Below are 22,387 nucleotides of genomic sequence, written 5' to 3'. Positions count from 1 at the left end.
CACTTACTTTACCGTACCACGGCTTCTCACTGCTTGTGTCCTGGTTTACCTTGTCTCTCTCTGCTTCACCATGCTTTACTGTTTCCCTTTCCTCTGTTTTTCCTGTGCTTCACAGTAAATGGGAGAGAAAGAACTCTTTTAGAAACCAGCGAGATTGAACCGTAACTCTCCGGGTACTCAGTATTGTGCTTGGTATGTTCTAATATTCTATGCCTCACTGAGCAGCCTACAAGATGTTGTCAGAGGATTCCATGGGGGCACACAGCCTGTTTTCTGTACAAGTCTTCAGCTAGCTAACTGGTGTTTAATGGGGAAAGTAAGTGCACTCAGGTACAAGCGCTATGAAATAATGGATGCACTACACCGAATAACGTATAAAAGAACTTTGCTTTTTCTTTCCATAGCCAGTTTTCCTTGCTCATTCGTGGCCTTTAAATTGAGTCAGCCGGCCAGTTTGCTCATTGGCCCTGCCTCCCAGCATTTACAAAAGTACCTCTCTACTGCTGTTATGTTCTGTCTTTCTCAGCCTCTCATAGGGAGTTAAGCCCAGGCTCTGTGTGAAAACAAGAGCCTCATCAAGTATTGTCTTACCTGAGCGCAGAGAACTCCACCAAAGGTGAGCACATCACCCACAGTGGAGACAAAACACTGATGAACTGATCTGTCACTGTTGTTGATGCCTCCATCATTAGTAACTCCAATAAAACACAATTAAAAAATATTCTTCAGGGAGAGAAAGTATTATGGCAATCATGAAAATAAAGTATGTAAGAATTAAAAAATCTAACAATTTCCTTCTAGTTAGTTTTATCATCCTTCTGATACTATCAGTGTATTTTCTGATAAATCATTATATATATACTGTATGTGTGTGTTAATTGCCGAGGCAAATCCTTTTAAAGCAATTTCCAAACAAGACTGACTCACAGTACACTATTTACTGTACAGTATGTAACCTGTGGTTACTTCTGTATATACTTTATAACAATAATATAAGAAACATTGTAAAAGCATAGACAAATATGAAAATGCTATACACATTTAGGTAAACATTTATAAGAGCAGTTAAAGGGCCCTGTTCTTTTTTGGTGGGTAGAATTATATATAGTGAGAAACAATATATCCGTTGTTGAGTACAGTAAATGTCCTAAGACCTTCGAACTGGCTAGTACAAAATGTACCAAAAGAACAAAAACAACATGTTTTCTTTACAATGTATGGTTGGAACAGCTCTAATCCTACTACTTACCAAAATAGGCCATTATACAGAAGGCTGGAAAAAGAATTGAATCTCCCAAAATAGAGTACCTTTGTAAAAGAACAGAAAACTGAAAATGAGTCCTTAAAAACATCCTGTAATTTAACAAAAGTGCTGCACTGAAGTCCCCTGTACCATTCTGTGAAAGCTGGTCTTTTATATCAGTTTAACAGTCTTATGAGTTTTCATTAACAAGCAAAAGGCACTTTTCATTAACCTGAGAAGTGTGTGCTGTGTGTTGACTGACAGGACTAGACTAATTACTGTATTTTGGTGGCATTGCATTGCTTTGGTGTGAGTGGGGAAAGGCTGCAGTCCGACATGTATTTGCTTTATAAAATTGGGCTGCTGGTTTGTGGGCTCTCCTCCTGTGTTTAATAATGAAAATAATGCCAGGGACTAGCCGCTGTAAAAGAAAAAAAATCTTAATTTTTTTTTTCTCCTTTTATTCCTGTGTTGGAGATTTATTTTTCTTTGGTTACAAAGAGGGAGCCCAGTTAACCCTTGGTCAGTGTGTGACAAGGAGCTGGAGAAACAGGTGGTCCTCCAGCACCAGGTCCCTGCTGTGTGTTTTTCAAGAGCGGGTTCTGCAAATCTTTTAAACGTGAAATGCCTTTAGTCCTAAGACTTTTTTTCTTACCTATGGTATCGACTTCAAAGAGAAAAGGAATAATCTTAAACTAAGGGGGAAAACATTTCAGGTAGTTTACGTGAAAGGTCACAATTATATTATGTCCCTTCACTTTCTACTTCGTCATGCTGACGTAAGTGCAGTATTTTAACTCTGGTTTATAGCAGGTGAGAATCCGAAGAGTTTGCTGGAATCTTCCGCTTCCTGATTTTAAGTATGGAATTGGCAAGGTAGTTATTCCCCACTAACCTACAGTAATTCAGGTGGGTAGCTGCGTCAGCATGCGTAGGCTGCAAAGGACACCTGAAACGTGTTTTCTTTCTTCTTTTTTTCAGCATGGAATAAACCTCTTACGTGTTCCTTTGTAACCTACAGTAATCCAGTTATTATTTAACTTTCAAAGAATGAAGAGTTCAGTGTATTTGAGAAGGTTAATTACCTTCAGTCAGTGAAGAGAGGGCCAGGAGCAAAGTGCTCTCAGTTAATTGTTGCACATGTTGACCCAAACGCTCAACCAATGAGCAAGACCTTTAGTCTACAAGGAAAGGACAGAGAGACATCCTAAGAGGCCGTGATCTAAGCTAACAGGATCTTGCCCTCAATTAAGAAAACTGCATTTCCATGACTTTTGTCTACGTTTAAAAATGAAGGACCAATACCACATCTTATTGTATATAATCATATTTGCACACAGTATACATTGATTACAAATTTGGACACAATCAATTGCAAATATATTGCTAAGTACTGTATATATAAACAGCCAACAAATCTTCTCTTTTTCAACAATTCGCTGGATATTGGCAAAGATCTATTTCCTTAGGCTGTGCAATAAAACATAATCCCAGGTTTACAATATATATGTTATCAGCATTATCTGTTTACAGTAAGTGAGAGGTCTAAAGAGCACATTTAAAATGGTATTGAAAATGGCAAATAGTTACAGTTGCATTAGTGTATTATTCCAAAGCGTTATTGGTACTTTTTCTGAAAATAAGAAGCTGTGAAGTGATCTGAAAAGTAATAATTTAGAATGAGGGAAAAGGAGAGTGAGGGTAAACCTTCATTTTTTAGGTTATTCGATTTTCACACAAAAAAGTGAATTACATTTACTTCGAATTTTCTTCTGGTGTTTGCAACCAAGCTACAGTGTCACTTTTTTTTGCCTCTGTAACACTTCAGGTTCCAGGTATTAGCCAAAGGTTATTTTTATATCGATCAAGGTTAAAGTTTAATGGAATTGTAGCAGATACACTTTGAAGCCCAACCCTCCGTACAGTCTAAGGAAGTGTGAGAAAGAGGTGAGACACTGATCAGTAACAGAACCGTCGCTTAACAAAAGGATTCTACCATAATAAGGTATGGAACAGAATAGATATATATACAGTTTGTATTGAAATTAAATTACTGTCTGAAGTCAGTGTACTTCATCTTAACTTGTCAAGCCTGTAAAAGCCACACTCTATTATGATGTCAGTTATAAAACGGAAGCTACTCAAATCATCTGAAGTCAGAGTTGTTTTATCTTGTATTTCTGCATAATGTAAAAGTTATTGAGCTAGCACAGGATTTATTGTCAGCTGGAAAAGTGTTGGTTGAGTTTTAACAAGGACGGTAGTAATCAGTAAGACATACAGAAATATGACTGTATTTGACAGTTTTGTCATTTAAAGGACTCAGTACTTTAGCACTTGCTTTTATTGTAGCTGATTTTACTGCCTGCTCGAAGGCAGTACAGGCATTGTTAATGAGCCAATTCACCATTACTCAAAGAGTTCTTTTGTGTAAGAAGTGTTGGCAACAGTGAATTGTGATGGAATGATACTTGAACTATGATGTCACCTCCAACCAAACTGATTCTGGAAAATGCTAGTTAAAAATAATTTCTTGATGTCTGCCTACTTTAAACATCTTTAATAAAGAGGAATAGTGATTGCAGATTATTGATTCTTTTATATGATTGATATTAAGGGTAAGAAGGCATGACTGTTAAACAATGCTTTATGTTCTAGATTTAAACACAAAGTACACATTAGACACACAACATTAACATTTCACCTTTGGCACGAGAGCTCACACGCTATACTGTATATTAAAAAGTGCAAAATACATTTTTTTCTTAAAGAATTGACCTTGGTATACAGAATGACAAGGCTAGAGGAATTCCATTGAATTTGTTTTTGGGAAAGTTTCAAATCAGAGAAATTGTGTTTTGGAAAAATACTTTTTTCCAAAAAAGTGCCATTATTAAGTTATAGTCAAGACAGCTGCAAAAATGCGCCAAAGGGACAAATGATGCAGATGTTTCCACCCAACTGAATAACAGACAAAGATTTAGCTTAAAGGAAATGGTTGGGTAATGATTTTAGCTGTCATAATTAAGAGTTTGCAATATTTGGCATATCTTTCCCGTGCTTACTTGTGACAATCAATGATTTGCCCGTAAGCTCTCAATGTTACTGTATGAAATCACAAGCACAGACACGCCGCCTTTTCACTCCTGTTAAGAATGGTAATTGCCGCTGGTAAGCTGGGTTGGGAATGAGGGCCAGACAGTGTCAGTGTTGACAGCAGTTATGACATCACTAGCTTCAGACACGTCTGGGCAGAAGCCGGCAGCCTCTTTTTCGTGGTGAACAAACTTTACTTGACTGAACAGTTGAGTGGAGAGAGATCAATGGAAAGCGTGTAATTACCTTGGCACCCTTCATCGTCCTGAACTCTGTGGATGTGTTGCACCTACCCTTGGTCCTCAGCAACGTTTGCTACTGTACCAAACTCACAATCAGGTCAGAATGACTTCATTTTTTTGGCTGGATTTTTTTGGGGATCATGCAATGCATCGTCATATCGCACGACATACAGAGATAATGTTCAGCTTAGGTTCAAGGTTGCACATTGAATCTTCTTTAAGAATGAATCTTCTGTAAGATATTTAGATGGGAATTGAAGACTTTTGGCATATTCATGAGTTACAAAACTTTAGTCTAGTCTGTTCCCTGGATACAAGATACACAGGAAAAATGAAAAACTGAAGCCAGAATTACAGCAGCTCCACAGGAGCCTAAGCTATCTGTCTTTTCAAAATCTGGACATGCAAATTATTGCTTTGTGGTCAACGTGACGCACTAAGGCACAATGTTTCCTCAAATGGAAGGTATAAGTGGCAGAACCAGGTCATTCAACACTTACTAATCAGTGAACAAACTCTGACTGAGGAATCTGTTTCCCAGGTAAGTCTGCACAACTCACCTGAGACTGGATACTGCTTCTTAAGGAACAGCTTAAAGGGATTCAATAGATGATTATAGAAATAAAATGTCAAGTCTATCACAACAAAGTTATTGTTGAAACTCCACAGCTATGCTCGTTTCATAGTGAAACAAGGACTGCTCTCTATTAGTGTTCTTAGTGTTAGTGCATGTCGTACAGTATGTCTGTTGTTCCAGGGGAGGGCAGGTGGTGGTGGGGTTGATAATGTTCCTTCTTTCCTCACAGTTCTACCTCACACAAACATGTCTGTCAACTTACGTCTGCAGAAAAATGAACAGAAAGTCTGTCATTGTCGGTGTGGTGGTGCTGTTGCTGGCTGTGCTCTGTATCTTCCTGGGCATCTTTTATGGGCTGGACTCAAGAGCCCCACCCAAAGAAGGCTACTACACCCATGCTGCTGTGGCCGCAGATGCAGGCAAATGCTCCGAGATCGGGCGGTGAGTTTCTTGTGTTCTGTGTGCCACTGATGCCCCAGGGCACTGTAGAACCGGCTGCATTACCTGTTATCGGAACCCTTTTTCAACAACCACATCCATTAATTATCCTTCTCTGTAAAAGCTGTTCTGGTCTAATTGATGCTTGGAAGGGCCACAACCAAGCAGGTATAGTGGGACACTGTAGATGCCTGGGAACAAAAAAGAACCGTTAAGTGCATAATTAATTGAGTTACCTGGTTACCATGCCACTTTCTAGGACCAGTGTTGGGGAAGGCCAGTATAAAATAAGAAAAGAACAATGGATGCATTCTTCATTAAAGATGATTTAGTTTGATTTTAATATGTCTAATAACTTTTAATATAACGGGCAGAGCCTTTAGTCTCACGGGTGAATATTCTTTTTTTCCAGATTAAAAATGTATCTGTAACTGTGCCACCGGCTAAAAACATATTTAAAAATCCACAGTACAGTCAGATGAATTTAATTATTTCTGTGACTCACTCTCTGAATGTAATTTCCTGTACAGGAAAAAAAAAAATGATGCAGATTTTCTAAAGAATCCTGAGGGTTTCCCAAAACCCAAATTAAGGTCTGCCTTGCCAACGTTGGAAAAAGATTGCACATTAATTTTTTCACTCTAGCCTTTGTCAAAAGAGTAATTGGAACTTCTTTGGTATGCGCTGCTAAAATCGAATACAAACATCTTGAGAATAGGATGTGCAAAGAAAATAATTGGGGCAGTAAGCATAGGCTACTGTAAGAAGTGGAGTCAATGGTTCAGATGCCATCTTAAAGATAATCTAGATTGTTCTTCAGTGTAATTATGGAGGGCAGAGCAGTAACACAGTGTTTAGCAATGCTACCTGTACCTTGCAGCACTGGGGCCCTGGGATTAATTCCCAGTGTGCTATCTGTGCGGAATTTGAATGTTCTCCCCATATTCTTGTGAATTTTCTCTGGGTGCTCATGTTTGGTCCCATATACACATACTGGAAGGTAGATTGGCTTTTGGGACAAGTGGCCTTGAGCTGAGTGTTTGTGTCTGCATCTGCCCTGTGATCCACTTGCCCATCCAGGGTGTATCCTCCTTTGAGCCCATTGCTTGCTGGCATAGGCTCTGGCTGCCCCAGGACGCTGTATTGGATAGAGCAGTTAGAAAATAGAAGGATGTAGTTATGGATAACTCCTGTAAATTGGTTATAGCGAAGTGATTCTAGGTTAACACATTTATGATCTTTTGTGTAACGTATTGTTGAGAATCCAGTGTGCCACTTTGGCTGCTCTGGTCCTCAGTAGACTGACTAGACTAGTATTCCCAGATTTAGAGCAATGCTACAGTCAGACAGTTCAAAAGAACTGAATATTTTAAGGATTGAATGCAGAACAACATGATGGGACTTGATTCAGTCTTTCAGAATTTGTAAAAGCACAACCCTGTTGATTTCTTCAAAATAAAAAGTGAAACACAATCCAGAGAACACAAGAAAACTAAGACTAAGAACAGAAAATGTCCTGCTTTTACATCTTTACACAGGGTTGTGTTGTGTTGAATCTGACCGCACTACCCACTCACGCTGCTACACTTGCTACTTGCAAAAAAACAACATTCTCGGGTCAATCAGCTACTCCCCACCAAATAAGGTCGACTTTCCAAAGGGACCCCTGTCATGTATTACTTTTCCCATGTCTGTTTCAGAGACATCCTGAAGAGGAAAGGCTCAGCAGTGGATGCCTCGATTGCAGCTTTACTGTGCGTGGGACTCATGAACGCTCACAGCATGGGCATAGGAGGAGGGCTCTTCCTCACTATATATGATGCCTCCACAGGTAGAGTCTGCAGTTCAAGAGAGAGGGATCAGGAAAAGTCTGTATTAATTCCGTACAGTGCAGATCCTTGATGAGAATCCTTTACTTTTTCAGGACAAGTAGAGGTTATCGATGCCAGGGAGACCGCACCAAGGAATGCAACAGAAAACATGTTTGGCAATAACACACAACTGTCCCAGAAAGGTAATGTATCCTCTTTTTCATAGACACTAACATCTGGGTACCTGGCAAGTGCTTGTACATTCACTGGAGCTCAGAACTGAAGATTAAGAACTCTCCTTACTCACATTTCGCAGGTTCACACTGCTGGCATCCCCTGTCCCTAACTGATGAACCCCATGGCCAGACTGTCATTAAATTAAATTGCCCCCCTAGGAATGGATAAAGTATTTTGAATTGAACTCCTTCAGCCAAGTTCATCTGCGTCTCAGACCACTCACCCTCTCAATGTATACAGGCAAGTCTAAAGCTGTTAAATGGTCCTGAAGAGACACGATGCACCTAATGCCTGCCTGTAGTTTACTTGGAAATAACCTCCCAAAAGTGTAAAGAAATGGCGACGCTATACTATAAAAGAAGTGCCGTGCTTCGGATAAGATGTAAAACTGAGGTCCTGATTCTCCGATGTCATTACAAATCCCAGGGCATTTCTCGAAAAGAGTAGGGGTGTTACCCCAGAGCACAGGCCAAATTTCCCCCTGGCCTTTACCAACCATCTATGAACTCCTCGTCTATGAAATGGCTTCATCCCTCTGCTCTCCTCCCTACTGAGAGCTGGTGTGTGGAGAGTGTACTGGAGCACTTTGCCTGCCATCACATCATCCAGGTGGTGGTGGTGTGGATCTCCATTATTATTATTAATCACCATTTTCTTGACCACTTTGCTCCGGCAGGTGGGCTGTCTATAGCTATTCCGGGTGAAATCCGGGGGTATGAGCTGGCACACAAGCGCCACGGCAGGTTGAAATGGAAAGAGCTGTTCGAGCCCAGCATTGCCCTGGCACGCAGCGGGTTCCTGGTGGGCAGAGCTCTGGCTGCCGCCATCAACGAGAACAGGCAGACGATCGAAGGAGACCCGGCGCTGTGGTGGGTGAACGCCGCGTCCTCTCGTGCTCCGCTCATGGGCTTTCTCTGGTCACCAGCGCCGTACGGAGAAGGAGAGCAACAGGACTCTCTGAAATGGAACAGAATTCACCTGCGCTTTCAGCCAGGCCAGTGTTTGATCTCAATGTTTCCTCTCGTTTCCACCAGCAGGAAAAAATCATTCTATTCATGTTCCATCCGTCCATTTTCTAATCATTTTATCCAATACAGGGAGGCAGGGGAGCCAGAGCCTATCCTGGCAAGGAATGGGTGCAAGACAGGATACACACTGGACAAGAAGACAGTCCATCACAGGGCACACACAGACGCAGACTGAAACACACACACATTCACATCAGGGCCAATTGTCCCAGAAGCCAATTAACCTACCAGTGCGTCTTAGGACTGTGGGAGGAAACAGGAGCACCTGGAGGAAACCCACACTAACACAGGGAGAACATACAAGCTCCACAGAGATAACACCCCAGGAATTGAACCCAGGGCCCCAGCACTGCGAGGCAGCAAAGTTCAATGCTGCAACCCTGTGCCACCCTCTGTTCAAGTTTAAATTTTAATGCTTCTTGTAACTTTCTTTAATCTCAACCTAAGAAGTCTACTGGACAGACTATGCAATTATCTCAGCATTTCCAGGTTTCACCACATGTTCTGGTGTTTTTGAATTTGAGGCCAGAATTGGAAGCACATTTGCGTCTTTATTCCTCTTCATGTAACAGGTACCTTGGGAAATCTGATGACCTCTTACTGCCCTTTTGAAAATTTCTCGTGACCTTGAAGCCTTCTGAATTGCAGTGATTTCGTTATGCATCTCCCTTTCACATGGCATTATGGCTTTATGTACAGTGCTTATTTAAATGGAGAGGAGAGTGGCTTTGCAGTTCCCAGAATAGAAGGAAGTCTTGCATGTTGCGAAGATGACTTTTATTATTTTCCTTTTTTTCCCCTGCAGCGAGGTATTTTGCAACTCGGAGAAAAGCATCCTGAAGGAAAATGACACCATTAAATTTCCCAGATTAGCTGACACCTACCAGAAAATAGCTGATGAAGGACCTGATGTTTTTTACAATGGATCCCTGGCAAAGGACATTGTAAAGGACATCCATTCAGCGGGTACAGTAAATATCTCCTCATTTTCTGGAAGAAAACTGAAATGGTGGTGAGGATCCCACACAGTAAGAAACTGCTCTGATGGCAGATGATGGGAAATAAACGGGATTTTATGGTTTCTTTATCTCAGTTTTAAAAACTAGTCTTAATGTTTTTTTCAACACATACAAAGAAATCTCTCACAACTAGAGAATGTTTAATACCTTCAGTAATAAAAATGGGGTGGTCATTCACATTTTTATGTGTGCATGAACAAATCTAGGCACGTTTGTGAACCAGAAATGAAAAAAGACCTAAAATTAACATGTTGTGATAAAATCATTTGGAACACATGGCTTTGGGCCCCCAAAAAAAGATACAGCTTAGTTAAAACGTCTGTCCCCTTTTAGTTCGTCAGGACATGAGAAAGGTCACAAATAAGAGGAGGTCATTCGCGTATTTTGTTCTGTCTCTTGAAAGCCCTGTGGGATGAGTCCCTCCACCCCAGGAGGGAACAATTCAGATCAGCCTATCAAAACAAGCAGAAACACACACAAACGAGCACAGAGCACACAAAATCAAAATGTACAACTGTTTAACTGGTCATTTTATAAGCTACTATTACGAGTGCAAATTGCAGAACTGGCTGCTTGGACCAGGGCGGTCTTAGGGAGACTGACATGCAGCTGGAATCTTACTGCCAGACATAAATCCTATTCAGCTCCTTGGATTTCCTGGCTGTGTTACAGGGGGAATCATTACTCTGGAGGATCTCCGGAATTACAAGCCTGAGTTGAACCTCGAACCGCTGAAGATCAAAGTGGGAGAATACACCATGTATGTCCCGAACGCTCCCTCCAGTGGCCCGGTTCTAGGGCTCATACTAAACATACTTCAAGGTACATACGAACCTCCATGTGACAAGGTGGAGCTGTCTGTATCTAACCAGCTTTCTTTAAAACATACTCCTTTGTCACTTAGAGCCTTTACAGCCTTTCATTTCACTCTTCTTTCTGGGATACAAGAGCTTTCTTCTCCTTCCCTGGGCTGCTGTTTGATCACAACAATTGAAAACCGTTATTTCCAATGGGATGCCCATATAAACCTCAATTTATATTTTGCATTTTGAAAAAAAAAATTAGCTGAGATGACTCTGAAAAAAGTGTCTGCCCTGGTACCTTTACTAGAATTTTTTTTGGTCTGTTGGTCTGTTATTGAGTTGGATCCTGTTGTACTGATCAATTCATTCAGTGGCCACCAAACAGGTCTTTTGCATCATGACACAAAAAAACGACAGTGTCGTACTGTAGTGAAACTGTGACCTAACTGTGACTGTCACTGCCCTTAATGTATTTCACTCATTAAGGTGCAAGAACAAAAAGGACTCCATTCTTTTAATTCAATCCTGGTCTACTTCAATTGCAAGCGGTCGGAATCCAGTCCAAACCTAATTGTTGTAAATCGTTTCCAGATCTTCCAGTCAGCACTGTCAGCATGATCAAAAATGGATCTGGTGTCATTGACTTTGATAGTTTGTTGGGAAAATCATGCTTCATACTAGTTTCCATACTAGTATGATGGGATTCATGGCCTAGCTGCGGCTAAATTGTTGATCTCCACATTGTAACACCAATTGAATTCATTATCAGAAATCCAATGTTTGCGTGTGCTTTTAGTTGGACGAGCAGTCATGATCTGGAAATGAGGTATTTTCCCAAGCGTTCTTGATTTTCTCCGGCAATACTGTACATATGTCACAGCAGCCTGTTATTTAGCAGGGAATGCCAGCTGTGGGGCATCTGAAGCTTAACTCTTTCATTCGTCTTCCCTGAAGCAAGGTGTCTGGCGCTGAGGATTAAACGAATCCCTTTGGAAATGATTAATTGACCTCCCTTGGCTGCCTCCCACTCAGCCCTTCCTCACATCTCAGACACAAAAGCTTAATCCTCCTAATTTGCTGTTTACGAAGAGACCGGCTGTAAAAGACATCACTAATGAAGCTTTTGCAGCTCGAACGGTTTGATTTTTGCACTAATTGGCAATAAGTCCCCCCACCTCCTGTCATGGCTTCACATCCAGGGACTGACATCATGAGTTTCAGTCAGAACCGAAGTCTAAGAAATTAATCACTGGAACATCTTTTCTAATCCACTTCTGAGTGCTGCATATTAAGATGTACTAATAGGAAAGAGCTGGGCACATAAATGTTTTTTTTTGCACATTTCTAATATTAAAACACCGAGCAAATATTAAAACACAGAGCAAAAAAAATGACAGTGTCTTGCTGCAGTGAAACTGTGCAGTACTTAATATCAGCGCCACAAAATGAGAATCAGCTGGAAAATCTGATGTATGAGTGATGTATTTTGTGAAGGAAACCCAGTTTATTTAGTTTAAGATTTAATCTAGGCTAAATCCAGTTTTACCAGATCTCTGAATGTGAGCAAGCCTGGACCTGATCAGCACTGTACCGGTGTCACGATCGCAACCCCTCCTCTTAAGCGCTCTCCAGCCCTCCCTTGTTTGTTTCATCTCCCGCACCTGTTACTTGTTCCAGCTCCTTTTCAGTTCCCCCTTAAAAGCCAGACGCTGACGCTATTCCGGGCTCTGCTTTGGTTCCCGCATCATGCGAGCCCGGGACCTGGATGTGCCTGGCCCCGTTAAGCTTTTAGTTTCTGTTCCTGTTCCCATTTCCCCTGCCGGTCCCGACCCGGTTCTGGCTTTTTAATTGTCTGTCTCGGATGGATCGCCTGGCCTTGGACTTTTGCCCTGTTTTGGATTTCCCTTTTGACTCATCCCTGGATTGTTTGCCTTGACCACACCTCCCCCGACCACCAGCACTCCATGGACACGCCCCCCCCCCTTTTCATTCCCGTATCCTGCATGCCTTTTTCCCAGTGTTTCCTCACTCTACCCTGGATTGTGTCATCTGCATAGGGTCCGGAAAGAACTATCCCTGACAACCGGAAGGGATGAGCTGCAGACGATCGTGTTGCCTCTGTTAGTAGTGTTAGTGGATCAGGCAGTGGTGCTTTTCACTCTGGACTATAATTTCTAAACCAAAGACCGAGTTGGTGACCACGATTGTATATGATTGTATTCTTCAAATGAGACATTAAAAACTGAGGTCCTGCTTTGTTATTAAATATCCTGTTTCACTTTTCATAAGAAGGAGCTGTATTAACCCTGGTGTGCTGGCAAATTTTCACTCTGGCTCACCTTTTTTAACCTCATCTCCTGGCTAATACCAGCTGCCGCAACATCACACAGGTGATTGAAGTGGGTTGGCTCCTACGAGTAAACTCTTTAGGGTCTTTTGGTTTGAAAAGTGCTAAGGTAATGCAATTAAATGATTTGAGATAGTTCTAAATATCCAAAGCTGCTGTTAGGTTAAATTTCTTTTACCAGAACTTGAAGATATTTGTTTGGGAAGAAAAAAGTAGTTGTAACTACAAGAGGTAATATATGTTAGGGCAAATAGATAGAATCTAGTACTACAGAGGTGGCTGTTCTCTACAACACTACTCTGAGTAGCATCTAACATTTTGTCCAATGTTTAAAAAACAATTCAGCTGTCTTAAAGTTCCCAATGGAAATATATATACGTTAATTAAACATGTAACTGTGTGTTTGCAGGGTACAACTTCACCAGTACAAGTGTTTCTACCTCAGAGACGAAAACTCTCACATATCATCGCATTTTAGAAGCCTTCCGGTTTGCCTACGCCAAGAGGAGCCGACTGGGAGATCCCCGCTACCTCAATATTTCCGACGTAAGAACACAGCCCTCTTCCTAAAATTTAAAGTTAAATTGAAATCAAGAGATATTATATTACAATGACATAATGCACTAGTTATGGCCTTGTTTAGAATATTGCGTACAACTGTGGTTGCCATGTTATAGAGAAGATATTGCTGCTCTAGGATCAGTCCAAGGAAGAGTAACTAGACTTTAGGGAATCTCCACAGTGACAGGCTGAAAGGACTGAATGGTTTTTTAATGAGGGGACTACTGTAAGTATTTACCGTTTTCAAAGATATTGACAAAGTCCATACAGTGGACTTCTTCAGAATTGACAGTAACACTTAAAGCAAAATACATAAGTGGAAAATACATGTATTCAAGTGCATTTAAAACTAAAAATAATGGGCACCTTTTTATTCAAAGGGTTGCTGGAGCCTGGAACAAGCTACTTAGCCTTGTTGTTGAAGCCAATATCCTGGGTTGCTTCAAAAAGTAGTTGGATGACATCATTGGATCAGTTAGTTACTAACTACAAAACAGGGCAGATGGGCTCGCCGGCCTCTTGCTTGTAATGGTGTGCATGTTGTTTTTATGATAACCTGCAAACCCAGCATCACTGTTGTTTTTGCCGCGGTTGGGCTACCATCACTTGTCTTCTGTATTTTTTTAAAAGCCTTAAAAACCTCTACAAATATTGTTAGTGTTACTGCATATTTTTGCTTCTTATGACACCATCTCAGCATTATGTAATCTGAGAGGCAGGGAGAGGTCTGTGAAGGTGATGTTGTACATCTTGTCCTAACTTGTTCTACAAAAAACATTGGTTTTATCACCTTTGACATGCTTCTCTGTACTGTCTTTTTAGGGATTGCTAGAGAACATTACACATAACACATTACGCACTGCTTTAAACAAAAAACATCCACCTTACTGCAACATCCCTGACTAAAATAGTGCCTGTTTAGAGATAATTTAAAGATAAGAATTATAAGCCATTAAAGGCCTAGCCTTTAACTAAGAAATGAAAGTACGAGTGCTATATAGCTAGTACAAAGGACTGCCATTAAGATTAATTTGATCTGCAACAGTGTGCAACTGATATACAGTACCAAATGGACAATGAGAGAAAAAAACATTTTAAAGCAAAATATAGTGCCAACCAAATTTATTCATATCCCCCGATGCAATAGACACGGAAACATCATATAACAGAATGAGTTATGGATTGGATGTTTCACTTAATTCTAATTTTATACTGTAAGAAATGAGAAAACACTCTTGCCCACTGTACAATATGGTGGGGAGTCTGTGATTTGCGGTTGTTTTGCATTTGTGGCCCAGAAGCCATTGTTAACATGGGGGATGACGAACTCCAATATTCCAAGACATTTTAGCATCATACCTACAGGAGCTCTTCGTTCCAAGACGCTGGATGAAAATTGCCATTCCAGCACATCACCAAAATCAACATGGAACTGGTTAAGAGCACACACAAAAGATGTTCTCCCCTGGCCGTCTCAATCTCCAGACCTGAATCAAATTGCGTATTTGTGATTTAACTCAAGATAGCTGTTCACCCCACGAAAACTAAACAGACTGAGGCGTTGAAGCAATTTTACATGGAGGATGGTTAACAACATTTCCCTCTGAAGTAGAGGAACCTCACAGTGCACTATAGGAGGCGTGTGATCCCTGCCAGAGGAAGATTTACAAAATACTACAGGGGGAGCGAATTAAATGTGACCCTCATGTTTTCTTAACTTAATTATAACAAATACAACTATTAAGATTATGATTATACATTTAGTTTTAAGCAAGAAACATTACCTAATCTGTAAATCTTTTGTCGTCCCGCTATCTGTAAATCTGATGTTTATTATTCCCCTTTTATCGGGGATATGGATAACTTTGGAGAGCACTGTGTGTTGTTAGCTTCTCTGGCGATTCCTAAAGGACCAGGAATCATTTGAGATTGTAGCCCAGTGCTAAAAGAATTGGAAAAACAAAGGGTTTGAGCATGATGACAAAGGAGGAAACTTGACAGGTACTGTGGAGCTGTACCTAGTAAACATCCATTAGGCTTATAGACCCCCTTAGACATTGATGGCCTCAAGATATCCACAGTCCCATGCAGAATCAGATAGTTCACTAGAGCAGATAAGGATAATGTTGTCGCTTGATTGTCTTCTCCCTGCTTGTCAGAGAGAGACATTTCATGTAAAACTCCATCTTCTGAAGATTGCTTTTAACTGTAACCAGTCTCTCTTTTCTTTATCGGCAGCTCATCCAGAACATGACCTCTGATTACACTGCCCAAGCAATCAGGGAAAAGATCACAGACAACACCACTCACCCTGTCCCCTATTACGAACCGGAATATTACAATCCCGATGACCACGGCACGGCCCATCTCTCCGTTATTGCCGAAGATGGAAGTGCAGTGTCTGCAACCAGCACCATTAACCAATAGTGAGGATCCAGGTCTCCTTTTCTCTACAACTCATGTGGCATTGGACAATGACAGACAGACAAGTAGCACGGAGCCTTCTAATTTGCTTTTCTTACATTTGGTTCCAATAGCTTTGGGTCGAAGGTTCGTTCTCTGTCCACTGGCATAATCTTCAATAATGAGATGGATGACTTCAGCTCTCCATTTATAATTAATGGCTTTGGGGTTCCTCCTTCACCAAATAACTTCATTCGACCAGGTAAGTGAGCACCTTACTATTGATATAATTGTATTGTATTAACACCATGTGATACCTATTGTAATAATAAATTAAATAGATGTGGTTTTCTATTTCAGCTGAGGTGTTTTTTTAGCCGTGTTTTTTTCAAAAGACAAAATTTCTAAAAGCTTAGAAATTTAACTCCCAACAAATAAAATGAAGGCAACAGGCTTTCAGATTAAAAAGTTGACTTCCCTTTTGAAATTAATATGCAAATTTGCCCCCAAAAAGCTCGGGTCTCATAAAAAAAATATTTCAACAGGTAAACGGCCTTTGTCGTCCATGTGTCCCGCTATTCTGTTTGACCAAAACAACAAAGTCAAAATGGTGGTGGGTGCGTCTGGGGGCACAAAAATCACCACCGCAACCGCACTGGTGAGTTTGTTTACTCCTGAAGCGTTGTGAGACAAAAACAGGCAGGCCGCCGCCCCTGAATACTGCAACATGGAAAAAAGATTTGGAGTGTCTGTTTGTTCTGAGGTTCTTCCTAATTACAGATATTTCTGAAATGACCCCAATTTTTACCAAGCACTCCCCAGCCGTGTCATTAACTTATTTAGGAAGGGGATTGATGGCAATCTTAATACCTTTTACACTCACGTTGCCAGCTACAGTACATTTTTTTAAAAGGAAGCTTTAGTGGCTAAAAGCATTGAATATACACCGGTTTCAACTCATGCAGGATCCTGTGTTTAAATGTAGAGAAGCCTGCAAGTAGATAGTAATTTTGAAATATATACCCTGGATGTGAGTTTTATCCTATACCTCCTCCTTTTTAATTGATACTTTTATCTGTAAAAGAATAAAATATGCGGTATATGAAAATTAAAAACCAAGAAATCACATAATCCAGATTTTTGTGCGCGTTATGTACTGTATAAAGCAATGTGGAGTCTACAGTACATCTTGCACAGAACTAAAGAAAAAATGTCAATAGGAGTTGTAGACTTTTCACTCAATTAAATGAAGAATGATGAGGCTTCCTTCACAGATACAAGCAACCTAATCATTGAAACTTTCTGTAAAGTAAGCGGCACAGCTGCTGCTTTGTATTTTAGGGCATAAAAGCAGAAATCTGTTTTTGTGTGTATTTCACTCTTGGCGTGCAGTAATGAGAGAAATTAATTTCTTGTGCAGGTGATCCTCAACTCCTTGTTTTTTAACTACGATGTGAAGAAGGCAGTCACTGAGCCCAGGGCACACAACCAGCTATGGCCTAACGTAACAGAAGTGGAGAAGGACTTTGAAAAGGTGATCCTCAAAGAGAAAAAAAAGCTTTTTTTCTTCCATTATTCATTTGACTGATGCTTTTATCCAAAGTGACTTGCTTTTGTACCTATTTATAAACCAGGCATTTTACTGGAGCAATTTCACCAGCTGTTGAGAAGTACAGCAGTAGTGCTCTACTCACATATACAGTATAAAGATGTTATTATACAGTATGTGCCTAGTAAGATATACGTCCCATGGTAACACCAATGCATTGAACCTAGCAAAGCACAATTTCTGTATGATGATCCTGCAGCCAGGAATTTACTGCATGCTGCATTTTGCCATAGGAGGCACACTGTCTGCAGGACAGGCGCTTTCCCAAGGGACTGAAGAGATGGAAGTCAGGCAGTTCAGGTTGCTGTGCACTTGATGCTGCATGGCTTGGAAGTGCACCTCTTCTGCACTGTAACATGTACAATTCAGACATTCGTCTGAGAGAGCGAGCCTCACTGAGGCCAAGTTGCGAGTTTGCTTGTCTGAGCTGTTCGGCATTTTACAGTAGTGACCCAGTAGGTGTGCACGCTTTCCAGTACCTCAGCTGCTCACGGATCATACCCAGGTTGAGATTCCCAGCCAGGTTTGTGCTTTTGCCCGCTCTGATCACTCCTTCAATGCAGAAAGCCCTCTCATCTGTGTAGGAGGCTTTTGGGCCTGCTCGTCTCGACCATCCACAGCGCCAAAGCCCACGTGCACCCCACGCGCACCAGCTTCTGGGCCGTGATATACTATAGGCTCCAGGGATTTCAGCTGGTGCTGTGCCCTTTGCACGCAGAAATTGAATCACGCTGCACTGAATCATCTCAGTGTTTCACCACGCCTGCTCAACTCCCACCTTCTTTCAGCTGGCCCATGGGATTACCTTGGACAGGCAACATTCTCTCATGCGCTCTTGAGATGATGATGTTACAGCAAAAAGTCCCCTTAAATATTAGAACATCTCTGTTAGAACCATGAGATTTATTGGAACAACTTCCACAACCACATAAATAGTATAAATTAATATAAAGAACATAAAACCAATTAACGGCGCTTGGAAAAGCTTATAAATAATTTGAATTGTTGATACATTTTCTATTTGCTAGAAATCTAGGGCCATATTCGAAACAATTTAGAAATTTATTGTCGAGGTTGTAAATACAGTAGTTAAAATGCTCTAGTTCTTTTGTTTCTGTATTCTCTTATTTTTTATTAAACTAAACACTTGATAAACAACAAATAAATAATACAAATAAAAAAAGTACTTCAATCCATGTTTATTCCTATGGAATAAACTGAATGCTTTTTTAAAATTTTTAAACATTTTTTTGTCTGACCTCTGTTTTTAAGACTCTTAGATCAAATAATTGAACAGAGCCTATAGACTGCTGTAAGCATTTGTTAATGTGAGGCACTGAAAGTAACAGTACTAAGTCACCTCAGTGTTGAAAGTTGGTGAAAATGTTTTAAGCAAATTCTTCCGTATGCAAAGACATTTTAAAAAAAACTTGAAAATCTATCTGATAATCTAGTAAAAATAGTAAGAATAACTACTGTATATACAGTAACTGGGATGCTTTCATAATGTTTACTCAAATGTTGAGTTGTTCATGATAGAAAACAGAAAGCTAAATATATGTCTGCACATACATAAAACGTGCCTTAATTCTCACAATAGGACCTACATGTCAGCTCTTACTCATTAGCACTTTAAAAAATACCATCTTGCTCCTTGCTTTCACACAGTCTGCTATCTGAACACACTCTCAGGTTTCTTTTACACCTTCTATCCCTTGCCAGGAAAGCTTTTCATTCAAGACTAGCAGTGAAGTGTAAAACAGAATATAAAAAAATCAGTACCATACAGTATCAAATTGCTTTCATTCCTCCATTTGCCCAGAGTATCCAGGCTGGACTGGAGCAGAAGAACCATGAGGTGAAGCTGCAGAAGTCCAGAGGGGCAGTGGTCCAGGCCATTGTGCGCCAAGGAGAGAAGCTGTATGCAGAATCAGACTACAGAAAAGGAGGCTCTCCTGCAGGGTACTGAAGAAATAACAACTCAATGGTCATACCAAGCTCCCGCACTGACTGGATTCTAGTCTTCCTCTGTGTAGGACGTCTTAGCTCGGCTCCCAACGTGAGCAAGCAGAACGCTTAAGAAGCTGCCACACTCTGATCTGTAACAGTCCAACATATTTCTGTATAAGGGAATTCTTCAATATTTATTTTTGCTTTTGTTTTTAAAGACAATGACTCCTAAGTAGCATTATGATTTACGCTTAGACCCTATGTCTGAACGCCCAAACGTAGCCACGGTAATGTCTTCGCCGTCTAACATGGCATTACTGTACCTCATCAGCAGCTGCCTCAGAATATACCACCTTCCTAGTAAAGCTAAACGCCACTCTGCGATTAAGAATAGAATTTTATAGGTTACAGTAAAAGTTACGGGTTATAGACCACAGGCTGAGTCTCTTACTGAGCTGCTTGAGCCAGCCTTTTCTTCCTGAGAAGAAAACAGACCTGTCCATCCATGTACCTGAGAGGCTGATAAGATCTACCTGGATCAGGTCTCTTGGTTCTTTTCTAGCGCTTACCAAGTGTTTTGTTCAGTTTCAGAACTGAATGCCTTATGAATTTTTAAGTATCAACCATTGAAATTTGCTACATCTTGAAGCAGACAAACGTCCTCAAATGAGGGAAACAGACCTTAATATTGAGCAATGATGTCTCGCTAGTGTTTTCTAGGTACTGTCCTATTTTTTAGTCAGGCTTTTAATCTTTTATAGTACAGTGTGCATTTAAACCATACAGCTGCATTTTTGTTTTAAAGGTTTCTAAAGTAGTGCAAAAATCAGGGCTCTGTGTATAAAGTGTATTTTACATGTGTGCTATTTTCTCTTTATTTACAAATAGACATTTATAAAAACTGTAAATAAGGTTTTTAAAACAGCCATTTATACAGTACAGTATATTTAATGATACACATAATCATACTTGATCAATAATGTTTCATAATTCTTATGTCTTCTGAATCAGAGCTTTCCAGTGTCATATTTTTTTACAGAACTGTCTGAATGGTTAATTCATACCTCAAATTTGTAATCAGGCTCAATTCCTAGCCTTTCCTTGAGATTTTAGCATTGTTTTAATTTCCAAATAAAGGTCCTGTGTTGCATTTCTCTCCCCTTCCCAACAGCTCCTATTGGGAGAATTTAAACCCTTTCCATACCTTTGCTACCATGTTTATTGAATCACATATAGAGGAGGTATTTTGTTTATATTTAAACCCTAGTCTTTATCATCAAACTATTTAACAGATGCATTAACAGTATTAAAAAGATTTAATATATTTTTTACATACTTCATCAATTCATACTTACGTTTTTGTAAGTTATAACAATTCTCAGGATCAATGGGATCTGTTGGGAACAGTGCTGTTTTGTTAAAGGTAAATATACAGTAGTTTGAATGTATTGGCATCCAAGGCTTGAATAAACTCACAATTCTGACCCATTTTGTAAATCCACAGTTTAACTTTGTAAGTTGCTGAAGGTTATTTCCCAGGAGTTTACACTCTCCTGTTGGGAAGCTGCCAGGAGGACAGCACATCTACACCACAACTGTCACGTTCTCAAATAATATGAGGACATACAATGTCTTCCTTTAAGGGAACACTGGCATTGCCCATTGATTGGACTGTTTTATAAAACATCGGAATTCCCTGGTTCATCCCTAGACAGGACTTGGCTATACAGCTGGCCAGTCCGCCACAGAAAGTCAGTTGTTTTCTGTTTCTCCTCCTTGATTCTCATCAGGCTTCAACACTCAACAAGTTCAATCACCTCACCAGCGCACACGAGTGCATCATGGTCTGTCCGGTATTCTCAATTAATCAATAATCCAGAATCCATACATGTCGGCAAAATACATATATACATAGGGGGATATTTATTTTGGTGCTCAGCATACTATACAGTTCGGCTATAAATAATGTGCATGTTTAAAAATGTATGTGCTTTGGAATAACCTTGATTTAACCTCTGCAAGCTTAAGAAGAAGGTATTCTTACGGCACAGCTCTGAAGTAAAAACTGGAACATTGTTTGGACCCTTTAATGGTGTGAAGCATCCTCCTGCACTCAAAGCCTATCTAGGCTGAGACCTGCATCCTTCTGGGAATGGTAACAAACAGAGTTTGTAGAAATACACATCGAGTGGGAAATGTTTCACACAAACCAACACTGTTTTCCACAGAGGGGTAGTGGTTTCACACAGACAACTACCTCCACGTCTGGATAAAAAATAAAAACATTTTAACGGCATAGCAGTATGTCTCTTTGGCCCCTTGCTCTCCACTTCAAACCATTTTAACTTCTTGTATTTTTCCTGCCTGTTAACTGCTGTGGTCAAGATTATGAGAATTAATTTGAATATAGGGATGTGAGGGATTTAGTCAAAAAGACAAACTCTTCACATCATTAAGCTTCTTTCACTATGCATTCGTAATTAGACAGAAATAAACTTTTATTTCATTGTCAAAATTTCAAAAAATTTTCTTTCATTGTCATAGTGATGCCCTCTACCTCACTGTACTATTGGTTGGTAGTTTGTCTGTCATTGTGTTGTTATGTTGAGAGTGTGCTGTAAAACAAATTTACCCAAATTGGACAATAAAGCTTGAATTGAATTGAAATGTTCCAGACATGACTGTGGCCTGTCTATCTCTGCTCTGTCCAGACATACAGTATGACCATATTTAGAAGAGTATTTCAACAGATCCAATTTAGATATTGTTCAAGTAGGTAGCTGCATCAGCATGCGTAGGCTGCAAAGGACCAAGTAAGGGTTTATTCCATGCTGAAAAGAGAAGAAAAAAAGCACAATGTTTTGGCTGTGGAACCTTCTTCTGGTGTCTCCACAGCCGAAACACAGTGGTTTATTCCACAGCATTGAATAAACCCTTAATTGTTCCTTTGCAATTTAGATATTGTGATTTTCACTTGTGTGTGTGGGTAGAAAAACAGTATTGAGAAAAATGAACCTGCCCAC

At 40.2% G+C, this 22,387-nt stretch overlaps 2 protein-coding genes and 1 long non-coding RNA gene across 5 annotated transcripts in view; 1 reads left to right on the top strand and 2 right to left on the bottom strand.

Moving 5' to 3' along the window:
- The window catches only part of lrrc75bb (leucine rich repeat containing 75Bb), a 52,197-nt gene extending 51,522 nt beyond the window's left edge, over positions 1-675 (bottom strand). The window contains exons 1-2 of one of the 3 annotated variants that reach the window (XM_088936011.1): positions 592-675; positions 8-107 (exon numbers count right to left, since the gene is read on the bottom strand). The gene's annotated coding sequence lies outside the window, so the exon portion shown is untranslated. Of the gene's footprint in view, positions 1-7; positions 135-591 lie in introns of those variants that run through there. The other 2 variants (XM_088936013.1, XM_088936012.1) reach the window with 2 other exon arrangements.
- A 2,455-nt stretch (positions 676-3,130) lies between these two features.
- On the top strand, positions 3,131-22,040 carry LOC148819067 (glutathione hydrolase 1 proenzyme-like). Its single transcript, XM_088936005.1, has 13 exons — positions 3,131-3,248; positions 5,429-5,599; positions 7,297-7,427; positions 7,521-7,610; positions 8,321-8,513; positions 9,478-9,638; positions 10,364-10,513; positions 13,251-13,387; positions 15,641-15,828; positions 15,940-16,067; positions 16,351-16,463; positions 17,226-17,339; positions 19,237-22,040. Exons 2-13 carry the CDS (start codon positions 5,433-5,435, stop codon positions 19,381-19,383), a joined length of 1,719 nt encoding a protein of 572 aa, XP_088792131.1. The 5' UTR covers positions 3,131-3,248; positions 5,429-5,432; the 3' UTR covers positions 19,384-22,040.
- LOC148819068 (uncharacterized) lies at positions 5,701-7,263 on the bottom strand. Its single transcript, XR_016094354.1, has 3 exons — positions 7,234-7,263; positions 6,470-6,734; positions 5,701-5,787 (listed from the first exon to the last, which is right to left on the bottom strand). It is a non-coding gene; the product is annotated as an uncharacterized LOC148819068 (long non-coding RNA).
- Positions 22,041-22,387: the final 347 nt, after the last annotated feature.

Source organism: Atractosteus spatula, chromosome 17 (assembly GCF_055471065.1).
Source record: "Atractosteus spatula isolate fAtrSpa1 chromosome 17, fAtrSpa1.hap1, whole genome shotgun sequence".
NCBI lineage: Eukaryota > Metazoa > Chordata > Actinopteri > Semionotiformes > Lepisosteidae > Atractosteus > Atractosteus spatula.
This window is presented reverse-complemented; position numbering and strand designations above follow the sequence as displayed.

Coding starts and splice junctions, on each gene's coding strand:
- LOC148819067 (XM_088936005.1), top strand. CDS start 5,433: ATGAACAGAAAGTCTGTCATTGTCGGTGTGGTGGTGCTGTTGCTGGCT. Junction 10,514..13,250: donor CATACTAAACATACTTCAAG/GTACATACGAAC, acceptor GTGTGTTTGCAG/GGTACAACTTCACCAGTACA. Junction 17,340..19,236: donor TGGAGAAGGACTTTGAAAAG/GTGATCCTCAAA, acceptor CCATTTGCCCAG/AGTATCCAGGCTGGACTGGA.